This window comes from Sparus aurata, chromosome 15, assembly GCF_900880675.1.
Source record: "Sparus aurata chromosome 15, fSpaAur1.1, whole genome shotgun sequence".
Taxonomy (NCBI): Eukaryota; Metazoa; Chordata; class Actinopteri; order Spariformes; family Sparidae; genus Sparus; species Sparus aurata.
Window position 1 is genome coordinate 15,284,026 of NC_044201.1, and position 19,847 is coordinate 15,303,872.

The following is a 19,847-nucleotide window of genomic DNA, read 5'->3' on the forward strand; positions in this document are numbered from 1 at the left end:
TAAAAAATATTGTATCTACAAATTTGATCATTTTGAATTTAAGTTGTTCATTTTTTTAAATCCTGTTATGGGTGGGGAAATAATCCTACTTCTCAAACTGAAACACTGAAAGTGGTTGTTTTATCTGAACTCATGATGAATTGTTCTCACAGGACAGTGATGCTGCTGGAACAGAAAATGGGTAAATGTACAAACACTGAATGTGATTTAATTCAATTAAATTCAAAAAACATTTTATTTGTCCCTAGCGGCAGTTGAAGGCAGGTGGAGTAATTTAGACAGACAAAAGTCAGAATGTTAAGTAGACAAGTCAGCATGTTAGCTACACAGACATAAAACAAGTGTGCATCGTTGTAGATTAAACTCCGCAACAGTATATCAAGTGGTTACGTTCAGCACAGCCTACATAACCACAGCAGTAACACGCACATCAAAGGTGCACTATGTAGTTTTGGGGAAGAAATTTTAATCAGAAAGGAAAATTCTTCATAGACAGATGTTTTTGAGTTCTAAACAAACAAAATAAACTCTCTTCATTTGCATGACTGAATAAACACACTGACCTTAAAGGTCAACCCAGTTTCATACTGTTTTACTTTGTTTGTATTTGGCGGACCCTGCCACCCTTCCAGCTTCAAACAGTCTGAGAACAGCTTGTTTATTCACTTATGGAAAAAATATATAGTGCTGAGTTTGAATTATTACCTTAGAAATATTGTAAATATTCAAAATCTAAGTTTGAGTTTCTTCCTCAAGACTACATAGTCCCCCTTTAACACAGGGGTAACCATTTTTCCTCATACTGACATGTAAGATTTTGAGTGCAGTAGTTTTACTACTACTCTACTCTGCCACCACTGCTTGAAATAGAAATGACATTGGAATTCCTTTGAGCTGCTGCTGTAGATGGAGCATTGTCTAAAACAAACATGGCCCTTTATTAAACGTGGCTGTTGTTGTTCTGATGAGTGAAATGTAACCAACTTTATTTATTGCTTACAAACTCAAGCCTTCATATATATATATATTTAGCGAGAGGTGTATCTCATGTTTTTAATATACCTTAGTATTCCTTAACTTTATACCTGTTGCATAAAGTTAACTGCACTATCCCCAGAGAAGTGTGAAAGTAAAAAAAACCAACATCCCAGCAGATGAAATGAAAGATTGAGGGTGTTGTGTGAATGCCTTAAACTGCACATCAATGCATGTAAAGTGACACATTGTTCAGACAATTTGAGTCCAAGTAGGAGGCCTCATCACACAGTGAAAAGACCTGTTTGTGGTGTACGTGGATCATGTTTCATACACCAGCTCTGTCAAAGGTGTGCTGAAGCTCCGGTCTTGGCAGTCGGATGACGTGGCTGAAGGTTGCGGGCGATGCACCGACAGAGTTTCTTTACTCACCGCTTGATCCATCGCTCTCCACGCTGACTGGACGCCGTGAACCACGTGACTTGATTCGGCCAATCAGGCGTGCGTGCGATTGGTTATCGTGAAGCGCTTACGCCATATGCGTACGAAAGCATCCCTAAAAATTGCCTCTGTCATACAACCAGGAAGAAGGTGGGATAGCCATACAAAGCTAACATCCCCAATCCTTCTGCATACTTTCTCCGACAATAATGGGCTCTTCCAGGTGGAAAGTGGCAGCGGCGGCCTTTCTCGCTATAGTTGGCTCTTTATTACCTGTCGACGCAGATGAACATGAACACACGGTAAGACAGCGTTTTGAGAGGCCGATTGAAAAGGGGGAGCCTTGAAAATAATGGACGTTTGTGCTCTGTGTAACCAGCTAGCTGTAGCTGTGACGGCTAGCTTCATACGAGAAAACACAATTACAGACGCGACGGAGTGCATGGCTTGGACTATTGTGTTATTAATCGATGTTCGGTGAGCTAATAAACAGATAGACTTTGAATTGTGTAGCTAACTTGTCAACACTTATCGGCCTAAGTGCTTACGGCTAACGCTTGCTTGCTAGCATGTTAGCACGTCTTCCACACTGGTCTTCACAAGCTTTCCTTGAGCACCGGCGGAAACTGAGCTCAAGTTAGACTAGCTAGCGCTAGTTAGTTGGTCAACAAAATTAAAAACTACTCGCACAATGGACGACTAAAGCTGCTAGTCTCGAGGCAATCATGACAAACACGATTTCTACAAAGTGACAATGAGTGTTTTTATCAGCCAGCCTTACATTATGCCGAAACACCGGTTAAACATCAGGGCCTCTCGGTATTTCTGCCCCCAGACGCCTTAATTACAACTGGTTGACAAGTTAATAAGAGCGATGGTAGTGTCTTTTTCACATAAGCTAGCTGTTCCATGCGTGGGGAGTGTCAGGTTGTTGGAAACAGATGTGGAATTGAACGAAACATGGTTAACATGTACCACTTCTTATAGTGATTCTCTGACGCAGTGATAAGTGTTACATTTTCATGTGTTTGCATGAATTTGGATGAGGCTACCACTTTTTCGTACTAATTAGTTCGAGGGGAAACGTATGTTGATAACGTTACGTTACACAAGGCATATTTTAAAGTGTACTATCTAAATCAAATATATATACCTGTTGTTATGAATGTGTGCGGGGGGCATGCAATGAAACTTAACTATTTTCTAGTAGAATAACAAATACCAGGGATATCGAACTAGTAGGACTTGAAGGACCTGTGAAGCCTCCCCAGTCCTCACAGTAACAGAACTTGTTCTTACTTTGCAGTACACAGATAAGGAGGAGGTAGTTTTATGGATGAACACAGTGGGGCCTTACCACAACCGACAGGAGACATACAAGTATTTCTCTTTGCCCTTCTGTGCGGGCTCAAAGAAGACCATCAGTCATTACCATGAAACACTCGGAGAGGCTCTGCAGGGAGTGGAGCTCGAATTCAGCGGCTTGGACATCAAGTTCAAAGGTATTTTACAGTTGCACTGACTTTCACCTGTTGAGCATATATGAACTGATGAGAGCACATAGGTATTTTATTCCCAGTACACCATGTTCCTATATCTAACAAGAACAATGTGGTATTTATGACCTGTGCAGATGAAGTCATGCAGACAACATACTGTGAAATTGACCTGGACAAGGCCAAACGGGATGCCTTTGTCTATGCCATAAAGAATCACTACTGGTACCAAATGTACATAGACGACCTGCCCATCTGGGGTAAGTGGTACTAATATATCTTAATATATGTCTGTGTTGTGAGTTGTCTATGATCTGGAGAATTGTGCCAGTATTTTCTGTCTCTGAACATCTTCCATTCTGTCTCAGTTATGAGTTTCTTTTGTTCTTGATGGCTCTTAAGCCTCATACAAAGTTTTGCAGTGACACTGGCATCTTGTGTTTCAGTGTGGTTATCTTGGTATCAGAGAAGTCAAACCAGTTCATATTCATAGGTGGGACTGTCCATTGATCCTTGGCCAAACTACTAGAGGAGTAACAATACACACAACTGTGTATCAACTGGCTTACTAAAAGGCACTCGAGTCAGTACATGTAATGATTGAAACAATTCAGAGTGCTTTCTGATCAGAATCGATTGAACAGTGCAGCGCTGTCGTTGATTAGCAGTTATCTTAGAATTCTGTGAATTGAAATGTAGTTACTTCAAAATTTAATTGTGATGCACTAATTTCTGCACTGTTGAAGATGTATAAATATATGACTTAAGCTTTATATCAGATAAAGCCTTGAACTTAGTGACATGCCAGCATCCTAAACTGTTAACTAAAGAAAAGTTTTTAGTTGCCGAATTTAATCATGGAGTTCTCCAGCCTTGTTCAATGCTGAGGAGCGTATTTGTGAGCCACTGTCATGGCTGACTTCTAGAGGTTGTCACTATTGATACTTACTACAGCTATTGATGTTAAAGCTCTCATACGTGGTAGTACTGCCACTCCTTTAGTTGTGTTGGCAGCTGTTGTATGTGATGGGTGGAGCACCAACATTTACTAAGACAACTCTGCATGCTGTATGCTTTATACTTCACTTTAAGACAATAAATAAATATAGACTTTGACCTCATATCCGGTTTGCCAGCGTGGTTACTGAAGTGGTGCACTTATCATGGCTGAGACAATGACATGTTTGGTTTATGTTATTAGCTTAGAAACAGCACAGCTGTAGTTTATCTCTTTCTGACCACACACACACACACAGCACCACTTACTACAGTTTCTTATATTAGATTCAGCTCACCTGCCCAAGTTTGATCTATTAGAAAAAACATTTTCTTGCTAAATTAATTTGTGAGCCAAAATAATGAAAATGTTTCATAGTTTCATATACAGTGTGATACTCCTTTTTAAAGAGGCAAACACAAGTAAAGAGTTTCCAGTTAGTGATTGTGCTTTATTGTGGCCTCACGTCTGCTATAGTGCATGTTTCCACAAGGGATAACAAACCATTCTATAGTAACATTACATTAGTCATGTAGCCATGCAGTGGTGACACAGGAGAGTAAATATGCAGATTTAGAATAAGATGCAGTCAGTTTGGACTTGATTGAGATGGACTGTTTTACCTCTAACTGATTTGTACAAAGTAAGAGATTGTTTGTGGTGGCCAGCAGGGACAAACTTTGATACCAGTTGAAGCCTAACCACTGAATATAACAGATGAATACAGATGATGCTGTTACAATGTTAAAAGGCGGTGTAGAAAGTGACCTTTATATGGCATTTATGCTCCCTGATTATTAATGTTATTTAACCATATGGTGACCAAACAGTACAGGCTGTTTACTCTTTAGTTAATGCCCTCAACATATAGAAACATGGTCAAGAAAAAGAGTTTTGATCCCTTCACTCATTTTCTCTGTGCATCACAGCCCTCACAGTCAGAGAATCCGTAATGTTAATCAAGATCTGTTAAACAACTCACAATAAAAATAATAGATTCAAGTATGTGCAATCATATAATGACCAGGTCCTTGTGTTGATGGTTTTCATTTTGTGTGTGTTTGTTAAATTGCCTCCAGTTTAGAATGATAATGGTGTAAACATGAATATTTGGTGTGAGTGATAACACAAGTTATTGAATATGTCCTATACTGTGAACTTGGATAAATGATGTGCTGCCAGTTGTAAGCTCCTTTGGAAATGATTACTGAATAAATTTTAGTTGTGAAATTTTGATGCCACATATTTGATGAATAATTGAAATAGCAAGGTCAAATGTATTTTTAAGATATATTTTTTTTAAGGCATAGACTAATGTATTCATGCTGTGCGCCAATTTATAGGTCATTTTTTAGTATTTAAAAGCTCAGTGTCTGCAGCTGTCAATCTGACCATCTCTGCAAACACCCATTCCCTAATTCAGTGCATGTCAATTTTCTTTTAAAGGCATTGTTGGTGAGGCTGATGAAAATGGAGAAGATCATTATCTGTGGACGTACAAGAAACTGGAGATCGGCTTCAATGGCAACAGAATTGTTGATGTAAATCTGACCAGTGAAGGCAAAGTCAGACTCGTGCCAAACACGAGAATCGCAATGTCGTATTCAGTGAGTACTTCATTAATATCAAGGGGCCCAGGATCATGTTAATGTGTTAATTAATATAAGAATGTTAATAAACCCTTTCCTATCACAGGTGAAGTGGAAGAAATCAGATGTGAAGTTTGAGGACAGATTTGACAAGTACCTCGATCCATCCTTCTTTCAGCACAGGGTGAGTGCCGGTGGTTGTTGTAACAGCATACATTTGTGTTACTTCTCCAAAGGCACAAGTGAGCCCTCGTGCAGTGGTAGCACAATGTAATTGACCCGCCTGGTAACTTTTGGCTGACTCTTTCACTCCTCCTGCCGTTGTGGCAGGAATCCAGCCAGGAATTTTCTGAGAGGAACTTTGACTGATTCAAAAGTCTGAATTTTGAAATGCATAAGCTACTACAGCCAGTGGGTTAAAAAAAAGTATGTTTCATGCCCTGACTTGTACAGCGAGTCTGAGGCCACTGGGAGCAGGGATTTAAAAAATGGAGTGTTGAACTGAAACTGAAATGTTTCTACATAACTACATCTTGTTTTTATTTACGTTTTTAATATTTATTACATTCTGTTCTGATGTATTCAACCGAATAACAAGGTTACTTACAATAACAGTTGATTTTACTTGTTTAGATTCACTGGTTCTCCATCTTCAACTCCTTCATGATGGTCATTTTCCTGGTCGGTCTGGTGTCCATGATTCTGATGAGAACACTAAGAAAGGATTACGCCAGATACAGTAAAGAGGAGGAAATGGATGACATGGTACCTTTTTTTTTGACACTTCAGTTTCGTCTTGTACACATTGAATATGAGATAACATTTGTAGGGTTTCCATCTTTGTTTGGACTGGACTGTCCATAAAAGTAATAGACTGTGCCAAGAGTTTCTGATCCTGTGCAGCCTTGTATGACAAAATTCAGCCTGTATGACAAAATTCAGTCTAATTTTTGCATTTTGTCACTGTACCATCAGGATCGAGACCTGGGAGATGAGTATGGCTGGAAGCAGGTTCACGGCGACGTGTTTCGGCCATCGAGCCATCCACTTATATTCTCCTCGCTCATCGGCTCCGGCTGCCAGATCTTCTCTGTCTCCCTCATCGTCATCATTGTTGCTATGGTTGAGGATCTGTACACAGAGTGAGTAATTGGTAGATATAGTATTTTTGGATTAAGTTCCAAGTTAGTAAAATAGCTGTGTTTCTTTAACTCCACTTCTAATTGATCTTGTATCAAATACTTCTCCTCTCATAGAAAGAAATAAAATGTCCTATTTCATAGGGAAAACTTTTATTTTGATCTTAGAATGTAGCAAAAATGTACGATTAGGGCGCGCAGGTGATCGAGTGGTTAGAGTGCATGCCATATACGCAGCCGACCCCGGTTCGATTCCAGCTGGAGGTCCTTTGCTGCATGTCACATCCCCTTCTCTCTCCCATATTTCTTATCTGCCCACTGCTTAATAAAGGTGTCTATTCCAGAAAAAAATCTTTAAAAAAAATAAATAAAAATGTATGATTAGACATGAGTGTTGGGGCTGTTAACGATTAATCAATTATGACATTTCAGCAATTTATCAGCCATAGTATGGATTTGATTTTGTTGGAATGAAATTGCCTAAACTTTGCATCTCTGATGGGTGTCGAAAAAACACTGCAAGTGTGAAATGCCAGTTGCAAGGAGAAGAAGCCCAGACACTGAGACTTCACAAGCCCTTACACGTATAATTTTTCTCTGCAGGAGAGGATCTATGCTGAGCACAGCCATTTTTGTGTACGCTGCCACCTCCCCAGTCAATGGCTACTTTGGGGGCAGCTTGTATGCAAAACAAGGAGGTAATAAAAATGCTTCACATTCTGTCCTTCCTGGATATGAAATCTTGGATTGATATGTCCTCTGAAAAAGCAATTCTAAATTTCACACATTATTCTGTTTGATTTGTCTGAATAATACAGGCAGAAGATGGATTAAACAGATGTTCATTGGGGCCTTTATGATCCCAGCTATGGTGTGTGGGACGGCCTTCTTCATTAACTTCATCGCTATCTACTACCACGCCTCCAGAGCCATCCCATTTGGCACCATGGTAGGTTTGACATCTCCCTAAAAACCACAGAGTTATGAAGAACATCTGAGTCCACAGCTTGAGTTTATCTATTAGCCCGTGCTCATGATTATAGAGTAATCAGTGGTTGAGTGTATAGACAGCTGAAGTAATGAGAGTAGGGTAGAAAGTATTTAAACTGCGTCCCACATTGTATAAATCATTGAAAATGTATTCCGATATTTCAGGACAGAAGATTATCCTTTGGTTCATCTGAAGAACATTAAAAATCACATAACATTAAACACATTCCACATGACACTGGCTCCCAGAACTGGATGCAGTTTTTCAATTCTGTTGAGGTTATTTCTGCATATAGTGCGGATGTTTCCAAACTAAACAGTAATTTCAAAGAAAAGCACAAACGCTTTCCATGAAAACTCTTCAGTTAATCACAAACCGCTGTTTGTTGGCCCGACATACCACTCAAGTTTTCTGTGTCCGTCTACACGACATATGTTAAATCTTAAGTGTCAAGTAACCATCTTGAAGTTAAACCATGTTGTAACTGCATCAAGCAAACTTGTTTCATCAAACAATGGAAAATATTTTTTAATCTAAGCTGATCATAACCATGAGCTTCTGTGTTCATTATTTCTCTAATATAATGAACACTAGTGTCATTTGTACCTAGATTAGATGATGAGCATTAATTAAAAAAATTATGAATCATGAGATCCAAAACCTTTTTATTAAATGGCTTCGAGCTGAATAAAAAAATCCTGGTCAAAGTCAGAGGACACTAGAGATAACTGATGGTGGATCTGAAAATGCCTTGATGTCAGCTGTAAACACAGATCACCAAATATGACTCATTTTTGTCTCCCCAAGGTTGCTGTCTGCTGTATCTGCTTCTTTGTCATCCTGCCACTGAACCTTGTTGGGACAATTCTGGGGAGGAATCTGTCCGGGCAGCCAAACTTCCCCTGCCGAGTGAATGCTGTGCCGCGACCAATCCCAGAGAAGAAGTGGTAAGTGTGTCCCAACAGGCACGTTTTTCCCTGGGTTTACAAGATGTTGAGGAATTTGCCTTGGTGACGCTGGAGTCAAGTTGGAGGCAGTTTGTATGTGCACGTTGAAAGTGGCAGGTTACACTAAGAGCTAGATATCTCCCATCAAGAAACATCTACTGTTAAGTAAAAAAAATACAGTAACAAACATCAAAACAAAACAAATGAATGAGGTTGTCAGGGACTATGACCTGCTGCGAGAAAATAAGATGTTTTGAAAATACTAATACATGCTTTATATGCTAAACTGATTAGATACATAAGATAGGTCAAAGTGTGTTGATGAGGTAAGCAGCTCTGCACCACTGCGCAGCAATTAAACATGATGGCATACGTTGTGTTCATGGCTGTAGGAGGAAGTGTAATGACTGACTGGTGGGCAGTGAGGAAGTCATAGTTCCTCATACATGAAATGAATGCTTTGTGTTGTAGGGCTGGTGTCTTGAGTGTTAGACATCAGGTCTGAAGTAGAAAATGGTTTTGCTGTCTGCACAAACTGAATGAAAAATGGCAAAGCAATAAGCTGTGAGTGCATTAACATTTACAACCTTCTGCCAAACACTGTGGCCAGCTGCCAACAGGAAATGGTAGATGTATCTTGAGGCTAATGTCAGACTTTGCTTGAGTTTCCCCAGTTGTGTCCACATTTACCTTTTTCCTTCTCTGAACACAATAAGTCACATATCTTTGCCCTGGAGGAGGAAATTTGATGTGGAACCTTGACAGTAAACAGTCATACTCATGTTGTTTGTTGTGCTCATTCAGGTTCATGGAGCCGGCTGTCATCGTCTGCCTCGGAGGAATCCTTCCATTTGGGTCCATTTTCATTGAAATGTAAGTCTTTGCTGTTGTACTGGGGGGTTTCTGTGTGGTGAGAGGATCTTAGCAGCCGGTGACATGTCGTTGCTCCTCGTTCTTCAGGTACTTCATCTTCACATCTTTTTGGGCCTACAAAATCTACTATGTGTACGGCTTCATGATGCTGGTCCTGGTCATCCTGTGCATCGTGACCGTGTGCGTCACCATCGTGTGTACGTACTTCCTGCTCAACGCTGAGGACTACAGATGGTGAGTGTAGTCATGTTTTGCCATTGTATGACACTGACTTTTGACTTCTTGTGTGGTAATCTCTTTTGCAGAGTTCGAACGAAGTCTTGAAAGTTTGGAAACGGTTATTTGTATCTGATATGTTCGGAATATGCTTGACTTCAAATACATTAAAATGGGAAAATCTTCTTAGGCCCACCCTATTTTCTTTTAGAAATAGAGAATTCAACACAGATAAATAAAGAATAACATGTTGATTAACTTGCTCGTTTAATCAGTTCTGATCACTTTTTTTTTAATTGTAAAGAAGTAATCATAAATATGTTATGGTAATTTCAAACTTAATTACAAAATTGAAAATAAAAAGCTTTATTCATTTATTCATTTATTTATTGTAAATGACCTTTTGCAGCCCTACTGCAGTACCTTCATTACCCACCACAGGGCTGCAACCCACACTGTGGGAATCAATGAACTACACAATCACTCAATCTTTTAATATTGGAATGGTCTCGATCCTGTTTATCACTGAATTTCCCTTGGGATAAATAAAGTATCTATCGATCGATCGATCGGCATAATTGTTTGTTGTCTCCTGTTGTCAAAATTGGTGAGAATTTAATAGTAATAATCAAAACATACAGTCAAAGTTGATATGAACAGCTGGTAAAATAGATGGTAACACTATATACTGACCGCTGTGAGTATATCAAGGAGTTCTGTAAACATGATATTTCACAACATTTATATTAACAATTTTGGAATTATGAAGCTTTTTATATTTTGGTCAATAAACGGTGTTCAGAACCCTGTGTTCAGCATTTCAGAATATTTAGGACGTGCTGTAAACCTACAGTGAGCTCCCTAAATCTCCAACTGTTTTATTTTCTTCTGTTTTTTAGGCAATGGACAAGCTTCCTCTCCGCTGCATCCACTGCTGTTTATGTTTACATGTACTCCTTTTACTATTACTTCTTCAAAACTAAGTAAGTATTCATACCTCATTTAACACATAGCCTCATAAAAAACAGCCCCAGTAAGGGCAATAAAATGTCATAAAACTCCAATCCATTTCTCACATGTTGTCTTATCCTGTTGTGTTTCAGGATGTACGGTCTGTTTCAGACATCCTTCTACTTTGGCTACATGGCTGTGTTCAGCACTGCCCTAGGAATCATGTGTGGTGAGTCCGCTGTCTATTCATTTAAATCAAATCTATATATACAGTATATCATATCTCTGGCTGTTCTGAACTATAGGAACTAACAAAGCTTTGTGGTCATTGAAATTCAGGTTTTATCAACTCCAAATTTGCAGTAATAAAGACTTTGAGTATACTTCCACAACTTCCTCAGTTAATTAGACTTTTAGTCACAGAACGAATGTGATTGAATCAATCAATGTGACTAATTGGCTTAAATGCAGAGGTTGGTTTTGGTGCAGTGTAGAGCGAGGCAATTGATTCTTCTTATCTTAAACCTCGTACCCTAATCAATGTGGTTTGCCTCTATAAGGTGAGACTAACTGCACAAATTTGTGGTAAATGGCTTACTTGATTAATACTGCCTGGATTAGTAAGGATGGTTCGTTAAGATTTATTCATGAGCATAAACAAGGGTTTGTTCACAGAAGAAAGAAGTCCTGCTGCCAGACATCAGCAGATGGAAACTCAACACATGTAGCAGTGTTAGTAGTCACAGGGAAAACGAAGAAATTTGAAAATATTGATGCAGGTGCCAAAGCAACGACTGGTTTCACATGTTGATATGTTGAACAGCAGGTGTTGTTGCACAGGACGCTCCTCTGGACAGTGACCTTCACACCTTTCAGTAAATTAGCCAAACATAATGATGATAAAATGAGGAACAGAATTTTGATATAGAATCGAGTTTAATTGTAGTTATCTTTATTTTAGTTAATTTCTCTGACACCTTTTAAACTCCAGATTTATTTTGATTGTTATTTAATTCCTGCAATAGAGAAAGGCAGAATGCACATTCTAGAGCCAAACTCTAAATATAAATGAATACTACAACTTCTCTTGAATGTGCCAGATCAGATAAAACATTATTGATCCTGCGGTGGTGAAAATTAACTTGTTAACAGCAGCTTAACAGCCAGAAGCAGATGGGGGGGGGGGAAAGAGATTGAGTGGTAGATGAATTAATGTAAGATAATTAGATGGATAGATATAGATGGAGATAGATAGATAGATAGATAGATAGATAGATAGATAGATAGATAGATAGATAGATGCACAGTATAAATATGAAGAATAATTTGTATATGATGATGTAAATAAAATTAAAGAGGAACAAATCTTTTCCCTACACTTAGTTGTTGCATGAAGCCTGATGTCTTTTCAGGCAGCCTGCACATTTTTTCCACTTCAGCTTTAAGTGAAGTTGAATACTTTTCCTCATCAGCTGCAGGCCCAACTCATTCTTCAGCTTGAAAGTAATAAGCCAAGGCTGCCACCTTAAAGCCATCTCTAATCTGCACTCACTTCTGAATGGTGCCTCCTGGGTTTGTTGGATGTCTGACAGGTTATTTTGTGGAAGCAGGATGTGATTTATTTGATACAACTTCACCAGTAATCATTTTGTCCTGTGATGAATTGACCTGGAAAGTGAGAGTGAGGGTGTGATACCTGCAGCTGCTAAGAGAAACTCACAGAACACATTTACTTGTTCCAGGTGCCGTTGGATACATGGGAACAAGTGCCTTTGTGAGGAAGATCTACACAAATGTGAAAATTGACTAAGAAACAAAGCAGCAACACAGGGATATTAAAGGATTTGCCTACGTGTATCCTGAAAGACGGCGGGCACAAGTCATTCTTTATTATTTTTTCTTTCTTGCAAAGAGATTGTGAGAATCTCACTTTGTACAATGTAGTTTTTCCATTTTCTGAATGAGTTTCAACGCCGCAACTCAAAGAGCAAATGTGCGGAAGAGATATCAAACACACAAGGTTCTGTTTTTATCAGTTGCTTTCAAACAAACGTTGGGGGCAAATGTTTAAGGCTGATAAGGCTTCTGTTTTCCAACCCAGTCCCACCTGAGACCAGAGAACATAAATGTTTATTGATGGAATAGTGTAGCTCTCTTCAGTGAAGAGGCCTAAGTGTATTGAAAGCCTTTGTTCTATTGTGTCAGAAAATTGGAGAGTTGGGTTTGTGCCCGTGTTTCCGATTTCTATTTTGTATTCTTGAAGTCACTCGTTACTACACCGTACAGTCTGTTCTGATTTACTTCCACTGCGCAAAGATATAAAAAAGAAAAAAAATCTGTCATCACTCCAGAATCATTCCCCCATTTTGACGATTAATTCCCTGTTACAGTAGCAATCCATCCAGTTGATGAGAGATTTTAGTCCTGCTGTAGTTTACTGTACAGACGAGAACAGAGGGACTGATCGACGGTTGAGGTACAGTTAGAAACGATTTTTAATGGATGTTTGATGTGATCCCATTTCCCCGTTCTGTCGGGGTTTTCTTAATGTTTGGGTTTGAATGAAGTCTACTTGTAAAGATAATATATGGCTGGGGGGGAGTGTATATAACCTTAATAATGTACCTTTAGATGTAGATCCCAAATGTATTTTCGTTGTACAGATTTACTACAGGGTGTTTTTTTTGTTTTTTTTTAATGAATCATTCAGTTAAAAACAAAACAAACAAAAAAAAGGAGATTTTGATTTGTTACTTTTTTTTTGGTGCTTGGGATGGGGCTGGTGGCGCTGTTACATCTTGCCTGAAATTGCATGAAGTTTTCACCAAACCATCTGCTCATCAAATTTCACTTTAGTCAGCGCTGTCAGGTCTTTATTTTATTTTTCCGTCTTCAAAATGTAAAAAAGGTACATTTTGATGACTCGTAGGCCTGCTCTTCTTATTTTGACTTCATATATTATTTAAAGCTTTAAAAGGCTCTTCATCTTCTGGTAAAGCCATTTCCCTCATGTTCTTTCTGTTGCCTAACCTGAAACATCATTTGTGAATGTCAGAAGGAATGAGGCGATTGCTTTGTTTCCGCAAACATACTGTACAAAGTGAAGTTTATGTACACTTAAAAACTAGATGTTTTCATAACCACACACAGTGCTGCGGAGTGTTTCAAACGCTTTCCCTCCCATTTTGTGTAAATACAGTATGTACCCTACTTGTATGAGAAGTGGCAATGCCTTTTTTTTTTTTCTAATTTCCAGTTCTCCCCCACTGAAGTTGATTTTGGCACCTCATGTTGTGTACCAATGTCTGATTAGACATTTTGAACCTGCATATTAACTTGCTGTAAAAAGAGAAAATAAACATGTTTATGTACAGGGGTTATTAAGTGTGGTCCTGATTTTGAGGGTAAATATTTAACTTAATTATTAGATAAGCCCATACATGTGGATGTACTGTAGGTGTGGGTCACAGGACCATACAGCAGTACAGTTCAGTGTCTGTTTTATTCAGAGTTTCAATGGAAGGTGAGGTTAAATCAAGATAATCAGACAAGAACAAATTACAGCCATGAACAATTAAAGGAGTTTCAGGTCAGGCAGCCTGAACCTCTGCTCACACCACCATCTGGAAGATTAATCAAAACAAAGAGTTGGCATTTATAAAGAACATATTTATTAGAGTATTCAGGTGTGTATGAGTAAATACAACTTATGAACTGTAAACTAAAAGTACAATTATTTTTTGACTTGTCACTATTTTAGGTGAGAGTTGTGAACTTCTTCAGTTGACTTTTTCAAAGTACTCTTTGGATCCTTCTGGAGTTGGTTTGATCTGAAAAACAAACAGTTACACATTAAAAAAATAGTTTTCTACTGAGACTGTCCTATAAAATACTAATGTACCTAATGCACATGAATTTCTTCGGTTAACAGATCCCGGACACACACACAGTCTACTGATGGATCACAAAGTAAACAAACATTTTAAACTGTGAGTAAAATGAAGTCTGACAGAAAAAAACAGGAACACTTGAGTACTAGACGGACAATAAAAGATACAGTGTTTGTGCATCAGAGGTTGAAAGAACTCACCGTTGGGGACTCGGGGGTCCAGCTGGCCGGACACACCTCGCCGTGCGTCTCAACAAACTGGAACGCCTTCACCAAACGAAGCGTCTCTTCTACACAACGGCCCACCGGCAGGTCGTTAACACTCATGTGCCTCACCACACCGTTTGGATCAATGAGGAACAGACCCCTGGAAGGACATTAATAGCATAGCAAAAAAGTTATCAAGCACCTTCATGAAGTTCTATATAACAAAAAAAAATGTGAAGTTTGCCTAATGGGACAATAAGAAACTGATAATAAAATATGCTATAAAAAAATTATATGCAATCATTATGTATACAAAAATGAACACGAGCATCTCCAGGGTGAATTCTGTTCTTAGTGTGCTGCTGCTGGGACAAAACGTTCCAAAATCAACCATCATTTTTATACAAATATTTAGAGCGTGATCTTCAATTGACACTGGGTGTGAGTAAGTGATGACTACGCTGACACTGCAAGTTCAACAAATGTCACATATGGTCAACATCTTTATACTTTAATAAAGATAATTTAATAATTAATAATAATTCAAATAATTTCCCCCTGGGATTATTAAAATATTTCTGATTCTGATTTACTTGGAGAACATCTGGATTGGACACAGGGTTTTAACTTTACCAGTAGTTGGGCGATGACTCCTTTCGGGGCCTTATCACACCTTCTACAGGTTTGTGTTGTCTGTATTTTTCATAGATATTTCCTTAAGAGTTCACAGTGAGCCCACCTCAGTGCGATGCCAGGACCCTCCAGCAGCACCCCGTAGTCTCTAGAGATCTGCTTGTTGAGGTCGGACAGTAGGGGGATGTGGATGTGGCCCAAACCTCCAGTCTGATAAAACACCGTGAAACAATACCTGTTAGATTAACGCTGACACAATTACTACTGCCCATACTGTTATTAACAATGCTTTTAATAAAGTATATTACTCTCAGTTCAGTCATTTACTAAAGACTCCTTGACGGCCCTCATTAAAAGGATGAATGAAAAAAACTCTAGTTGAACCCCTCACCGTTTGTCTGAGACTAAGATTAAATGTGGGACAGTACCTTGCGTGGGGTGTTGATCCATGCCAGGTGGGTGAAGTGAGAGTCCACCGACACACCAACCACCTCACAGTTAACGTCATGGAACTCACTGGCCTTGTCGCTGAATGAGATGATCTCTGTTGGACACACAAAGGTGCTGCGATACGACAAATGGAGAGAGAAATAAAAGCCACTGTGAGTGAAGCGTCAGAACACTGACGAGATGAGCACAAAGCACAGAGTGATGGGGGGAACTTCTCCTGCTAATCAACAGTGGCTTACTCAGCATACATTTAAATCACAGGTAGGGAAAGCCATCATGTTACTATGTGTGTACTTACAAATCCAGCGGGTAGAAGAAGAGGACCAGGTATTTGCCCTTGAAATCAGCAAGGCTCATCTCCTTGAACTCCCCGTTGAGGACAGCAGTGGCCTTAAAATCTGGAGCAGGTTGAGTGACAGCAGGGGCCCATCTGGAAGTGCCTGATACAGAGAAGTCACACAAGGTTTATTCCTTCATACTATTTGTGACAGCGTAGTGAAAACTCTAGATATCTCAAACTATCTCACTTATGTCTTAAGTGAGGATAACACTTAAGACATAAAGACACTTAAGCTTCTGCAGACCCCCCTTCTAAATATAAAAACATTCATCCACATGGACAACATGTTCAGTATTTATCTTATTCAATGTCAGGAACTATTTACAGGGAAACAGAAATGCTTGAAAAATGGGGCAAGCAATCTATTCAAAATTCCCCTTTTTTTAACAGCTTGACTCACTGTACAGTACTAAATAAACAATATCAATATTTATTGCACAATACTTGTGATTATACAACCATATCATATCAACTACCTATAAAAACTATCAAATTAAGTAAGAGAAGGGTTTTTTGGACAGTTTTCTTCTGAAGATTCATTGCCCTTATGTCGATTTCATATATGATAGGGCATACTGTTTTCCATTTCAATGACAAAAAAACAAGAGTGTGATATTACTGTCCAGCTATAATGTGAGGATGTGCTTTAAAAACCCCATCACTGAAGAGTGAATACCCCATTTCACAAACATTTTCCTAGTTTTTGGGGCAATCTACAGAGGAAAAAGCTGTTTCAGTGCAACCTTTTGACTGAAACAGTTTTGAGAAAAAAATTCAGATCTGTCAATCATTTTCTCATTTAACTGAGGAATCAATTGGTCGATAAATATCAGTTATTAATGAAAAACGCTCATCACAACCTCCCAGAGCCCAGTCCAAAACAAAAAGATATTCACTTTACAGATCAATCGATTATTATGACAGTTGGAGATTAATTTTTTAAGTCAATCGATTAATAATTTATGCTCTAGCCATCTTATCAGAATCCAACTGTAAAGTCTCCGACTCTAGTTGTTTGTACACACTGGTAGAGAAGCAGGCTCTCTGAAGTGCAGGACCAGTGAAGGCTCTCGCAGCTCCAGATGCTCCATGCTGACAGGCTGCTACTTTCAACCCTCCTGCTGCAACCCTTGCCTGAAAAGAAAAGACATCAATTCTTAATGAGTAATCCACTAATAAACTGAACTTCTAGGCTGTTTTGGTAAGCACGTCAGCTAGCCATGTTTGGTGTCCCGCAACATGAAGCCTGACGTATTGTAAAAATATGTCAATGCAGATTTAAAGCTTTGAGAAATAAATCCAAGTCTCAAGTAAACAGTGGAACTCATCCTCCATGAAGGGAAAACATGTCCTCTGGTAATTTTTGTGATTTCTTTTGCTGCTTTCACTACAGAATCTAAATGGCAGGGTTTGTTCAGAAACATTATTGAATGTTTAGTGATCTGCAAATGAGGCGGTGGATGATGCAATAGACAGTTTGAGTCTAACAGGTTCTCCACCCTTTGTCAGAGACATCAGTGACATGCTGAGCCGGTCAAACCTAAAAGAATATGCTTCAAATGCAATATATTTCAAATTCAACAGGATATCCACAACATTTCTACAACTACATTGAACTTGTTTTGGATCCTGTGTTATGAATAATTAATTTGGAAGCAGCTTTGTCATTGATTATCATTAATTCATGTCCAAGACGTGTAGCTTTGGAGTTAGTTGGAAGGAGATGCCCCCTGTGTCATTATAATTGTAGTGCAGAGCCGTCACAGTCTGCAGTTTTGTCATGCAAACATGAACCACCTTCAGGCAAGAAAAGTAATATCTTCCCATTTAAGACGGGTCACAGAAAATACTCAGACTGAAATCAAAGCAGGTGTTTTTCAGCTGCCAGGGGCAAAATACCCACTGTGACAGCACTAGTTGCTGTGAGGAAGAGGACTGAAGCACACTAGATCAAAGTGTCTAACACTGCACAACATGTTTTTCCTGCAGGTCAGATGTAGAGTTGTGTTTGTGAGGGAAATACAAAATAATCACACATTTCTGCTGCGTGTTTTCTGCCGAGTAGTTCTTATAGACAGATTAACTACTGCAATGACTTCCTACATTTAAATGCTACATCTTGTTAATGCTCATTACTTGTGGACATTAACTTTGATTTCTAATTTTTCATTTTAAGCGTATCAGTTTACCAACTTTGTGTTTTGAATAGATTTTCACATTAGACATTTTGTTTCCTCATAGCTCGAAAAAAGCCTAGGTGTCACTACTAACATTAATAAGTGCTCTGTTCTACTCAAGCCTCTACATCAGCCAGCACAGTGAGCCATCATGCAAAATACTTGAGCCCGAAACTGAAGCAGGGAAATTTAATTTAGCCATCGTTCTGTGTATTAAATTACACCTGTGCTTGTATTACTGTAGTGTGGGAAAAAAGGCCTGTGTTAAAGGTCCACTGTGTTGGTAACTGTAGTCTTAACTCTATCGATATCATTAATGGCATACAATGTGTGTGTGTGTGTGTGTGTGTGTGTGTGTGTGGGGGGGGTGTGTGTGTGTGTGTGTGTGTGTTGTGTGTGTGTGGTTTTATAGATAGAAACTGCTGAAGACAAAAACTGTAAAATTGCACAAATTGTTCATACTGAAAATACTGAACGTTATGCTTTTACAGTGACGGAATATAACTAAGTGCATTTACGAAAGTAACATTTTGAGGTACGCAAAATATCTTAATGTAGGCAAATATTGTACTTTTTACCCACTACATTAATATAATAACTTGAGTTACTAGTTACTTTGCAGGATATATGCTGCATGAAAGCCATGTGAGTGGATCTTTAAATAAACTTACATCAATACGTCTCAAAAAAACAAAAAAAGACACTGCTTCCAATAACCAGAAAAATGCCCAATCTCGGATCTGATAATAGTACAGGCTGATAATCAATCCGCCCATAGTGTACATACGGTATATGTATGCATACATGTAAAAATATGTATAGTTTACTACTTACTAAGTTAATTTTGTTGCTATAAAATTACCTATGATACTAAAGTACATTTGACATCAGATTCTTTATCACTCAGGTTCTATTTGTATGAGTGACTTTCCCTTTTACCAAAATAATATTTGAACATGATATCTTGACATTCTTACTCAAAAATGACTTCTGGGCACTTTATACAACACTGTGCTATTAGACTGCTGTTGTGTTTACTTCCATAGCATAAACCTGCAGTTTCCCTCATAATAAAAACAAGATGCCTGCACACAAACCATGAAAACCCTTTTACACCGTACACATTTTGACATATTGTTGCAGAAAAGGTCTCCACAGAGGCCGCGGACCACAGGTTTGTCACCAGTGTCAGTTGGTCGTCTGGTTCAAATGTGCGACACACACGACATGACAGCGCCTCAGTGCGCAGCTGACTTATTAATCAATACCTGCTACCGACACGAGTTAATTACTGGTGAATTATTCTAAACTGAGGCAAAAGAGCGTCGAGAGAACATGTAGTGTCGTGCTGGGAGAAGTTGCACTTACAGAAGTCCTGAGCAATCTTCCAATGGTGGCTGCCATTTTGGATTATGACAGAAGAGGGCGGCTTGAGCAGGTCACTACGTCATTTACCCACGTGCTCCACGCCAATCTTTTCACAGAACTATATCAATGAAATAAAATAAAATAACTCACCTGTATAATATAAGGTTA

The 19,847-nt window shown here is 38.8% G+C and overlaps 2 protein-coding genes across 2 annotated transcripts; one reads left to right on the forward strand and one right to left on the reverse strand.

Annotated features, from left to right (window-relative positions):
* Positions 1-1,511: 1,511 nt before the first annotated feature.
* On the forward strand, positions 1,512-13,993 carry tm9sf3 (transmembrane 9 superfamily member 3). The gene is made up of 15 exons (XM_030442042.1): positions 1,512-1,718; positions 2,723-2,918; positions 3,050-3,172; positions 5,356-5,516; positions 5,605-5,682; positions 6,132-6,263; positions 6,474-6,640; positions 7,241-7,335; positions 7,456-7,586; positions 8,436-8,575; positions 9,380-9,448; positions 9,536-9,682; positions 10,564-10,647; positions 10,768-10,844; positions 12,358-13,993. The coding sequence occupies exons 1-15, from the start codon at positions 1,626-1,628 to the stop codon at positions 12,423-12,425; spliced, it is 1,761 nt and encodes a 586-aa protein (XP_030297902.1). The 5' UTR covers positions 1,512-1,625; the 3' UTR covers positions 12,426-13,993.
* A 270-nt stretch (positions 13,994-14,263) lies between these two features.
* On the reverse strand, positions 14,264-19,809 carry prdx3 (peroxiredoxin 3). Its single transcript, XM_030442045.1, has 7 exons — positions 19,680-19,809; positions 17,160-17,268; positions 16,093-16,234; positions 15,773-15,908; positions 15,451-15,554; positions 14,706-14,871; positions 14,264-14,445 (listed from the first exon to the last, which is right to left on the reverse strand). Exons 1-7 carry the CDS (start codon positions 19,713-19,715, stop codon positions 14,395-14,397), a joined length of 744 nt encoding a protein of 247 aa, XP_030297905.1. The 5' UTR covers positions 19,716-19,809; the 3' UTR covers positions 14,264-14,394.
* Positions 19,810-19,847: the final 38 nt, after the last annotated feature.

What these genes read in the sequence shown, in the direction of transcription:
- tm9sf3 (XM_030442042.1), top strand. Translation starts at nt 1,626, where the DNA reads ATGGGCTCTTCCAGGTGGAAAGTGGCAGCGGCGGCCTTTCTCGCTATA. An exon ending in CTTGGACATCAAGTTCAAAG is followed by an intron (nt 2,919 to 3,049) that starts GTATTTTACAGT and finishes TGACCTGTGCAG; the next exon opens with ATGAAGTCATGCAGACAACA. An exon ending in CCAATCCCAGAGAAGAAGTG is followed by an intron (nt 8,576 to 9,379) that starts GTAAGTGTGTCC and finishes GTGCTCATTCAG; the next exon opens with GTTCATGGAGCCGGCTGTCA.
- prdx3 (XM_030442045.1), bottom strand. Translation starts at nt 19,715, where the DNA reads ATGGCAGCCACCATTGGAAGATTGCTCAGGACTTCT. An exon ending in GAGAGCCTGCTTCTCTACCA is followed by an intron (nt 16,235 to 17,159) that starts GTGTGTACAAAC and finishes TCTCTGTATCAG; the next exon opens with GCACTTCCAGATGGGCCCCT. An exon ending in TTCTTCTACCCGCTGGATTT is followed by an intron (nt 15,909 to 16,092) that starts GTAAGTACACAC and finishes GTCGTATCGCAG; the next exon opens with CACCTTTGTGTGTCCAACAG.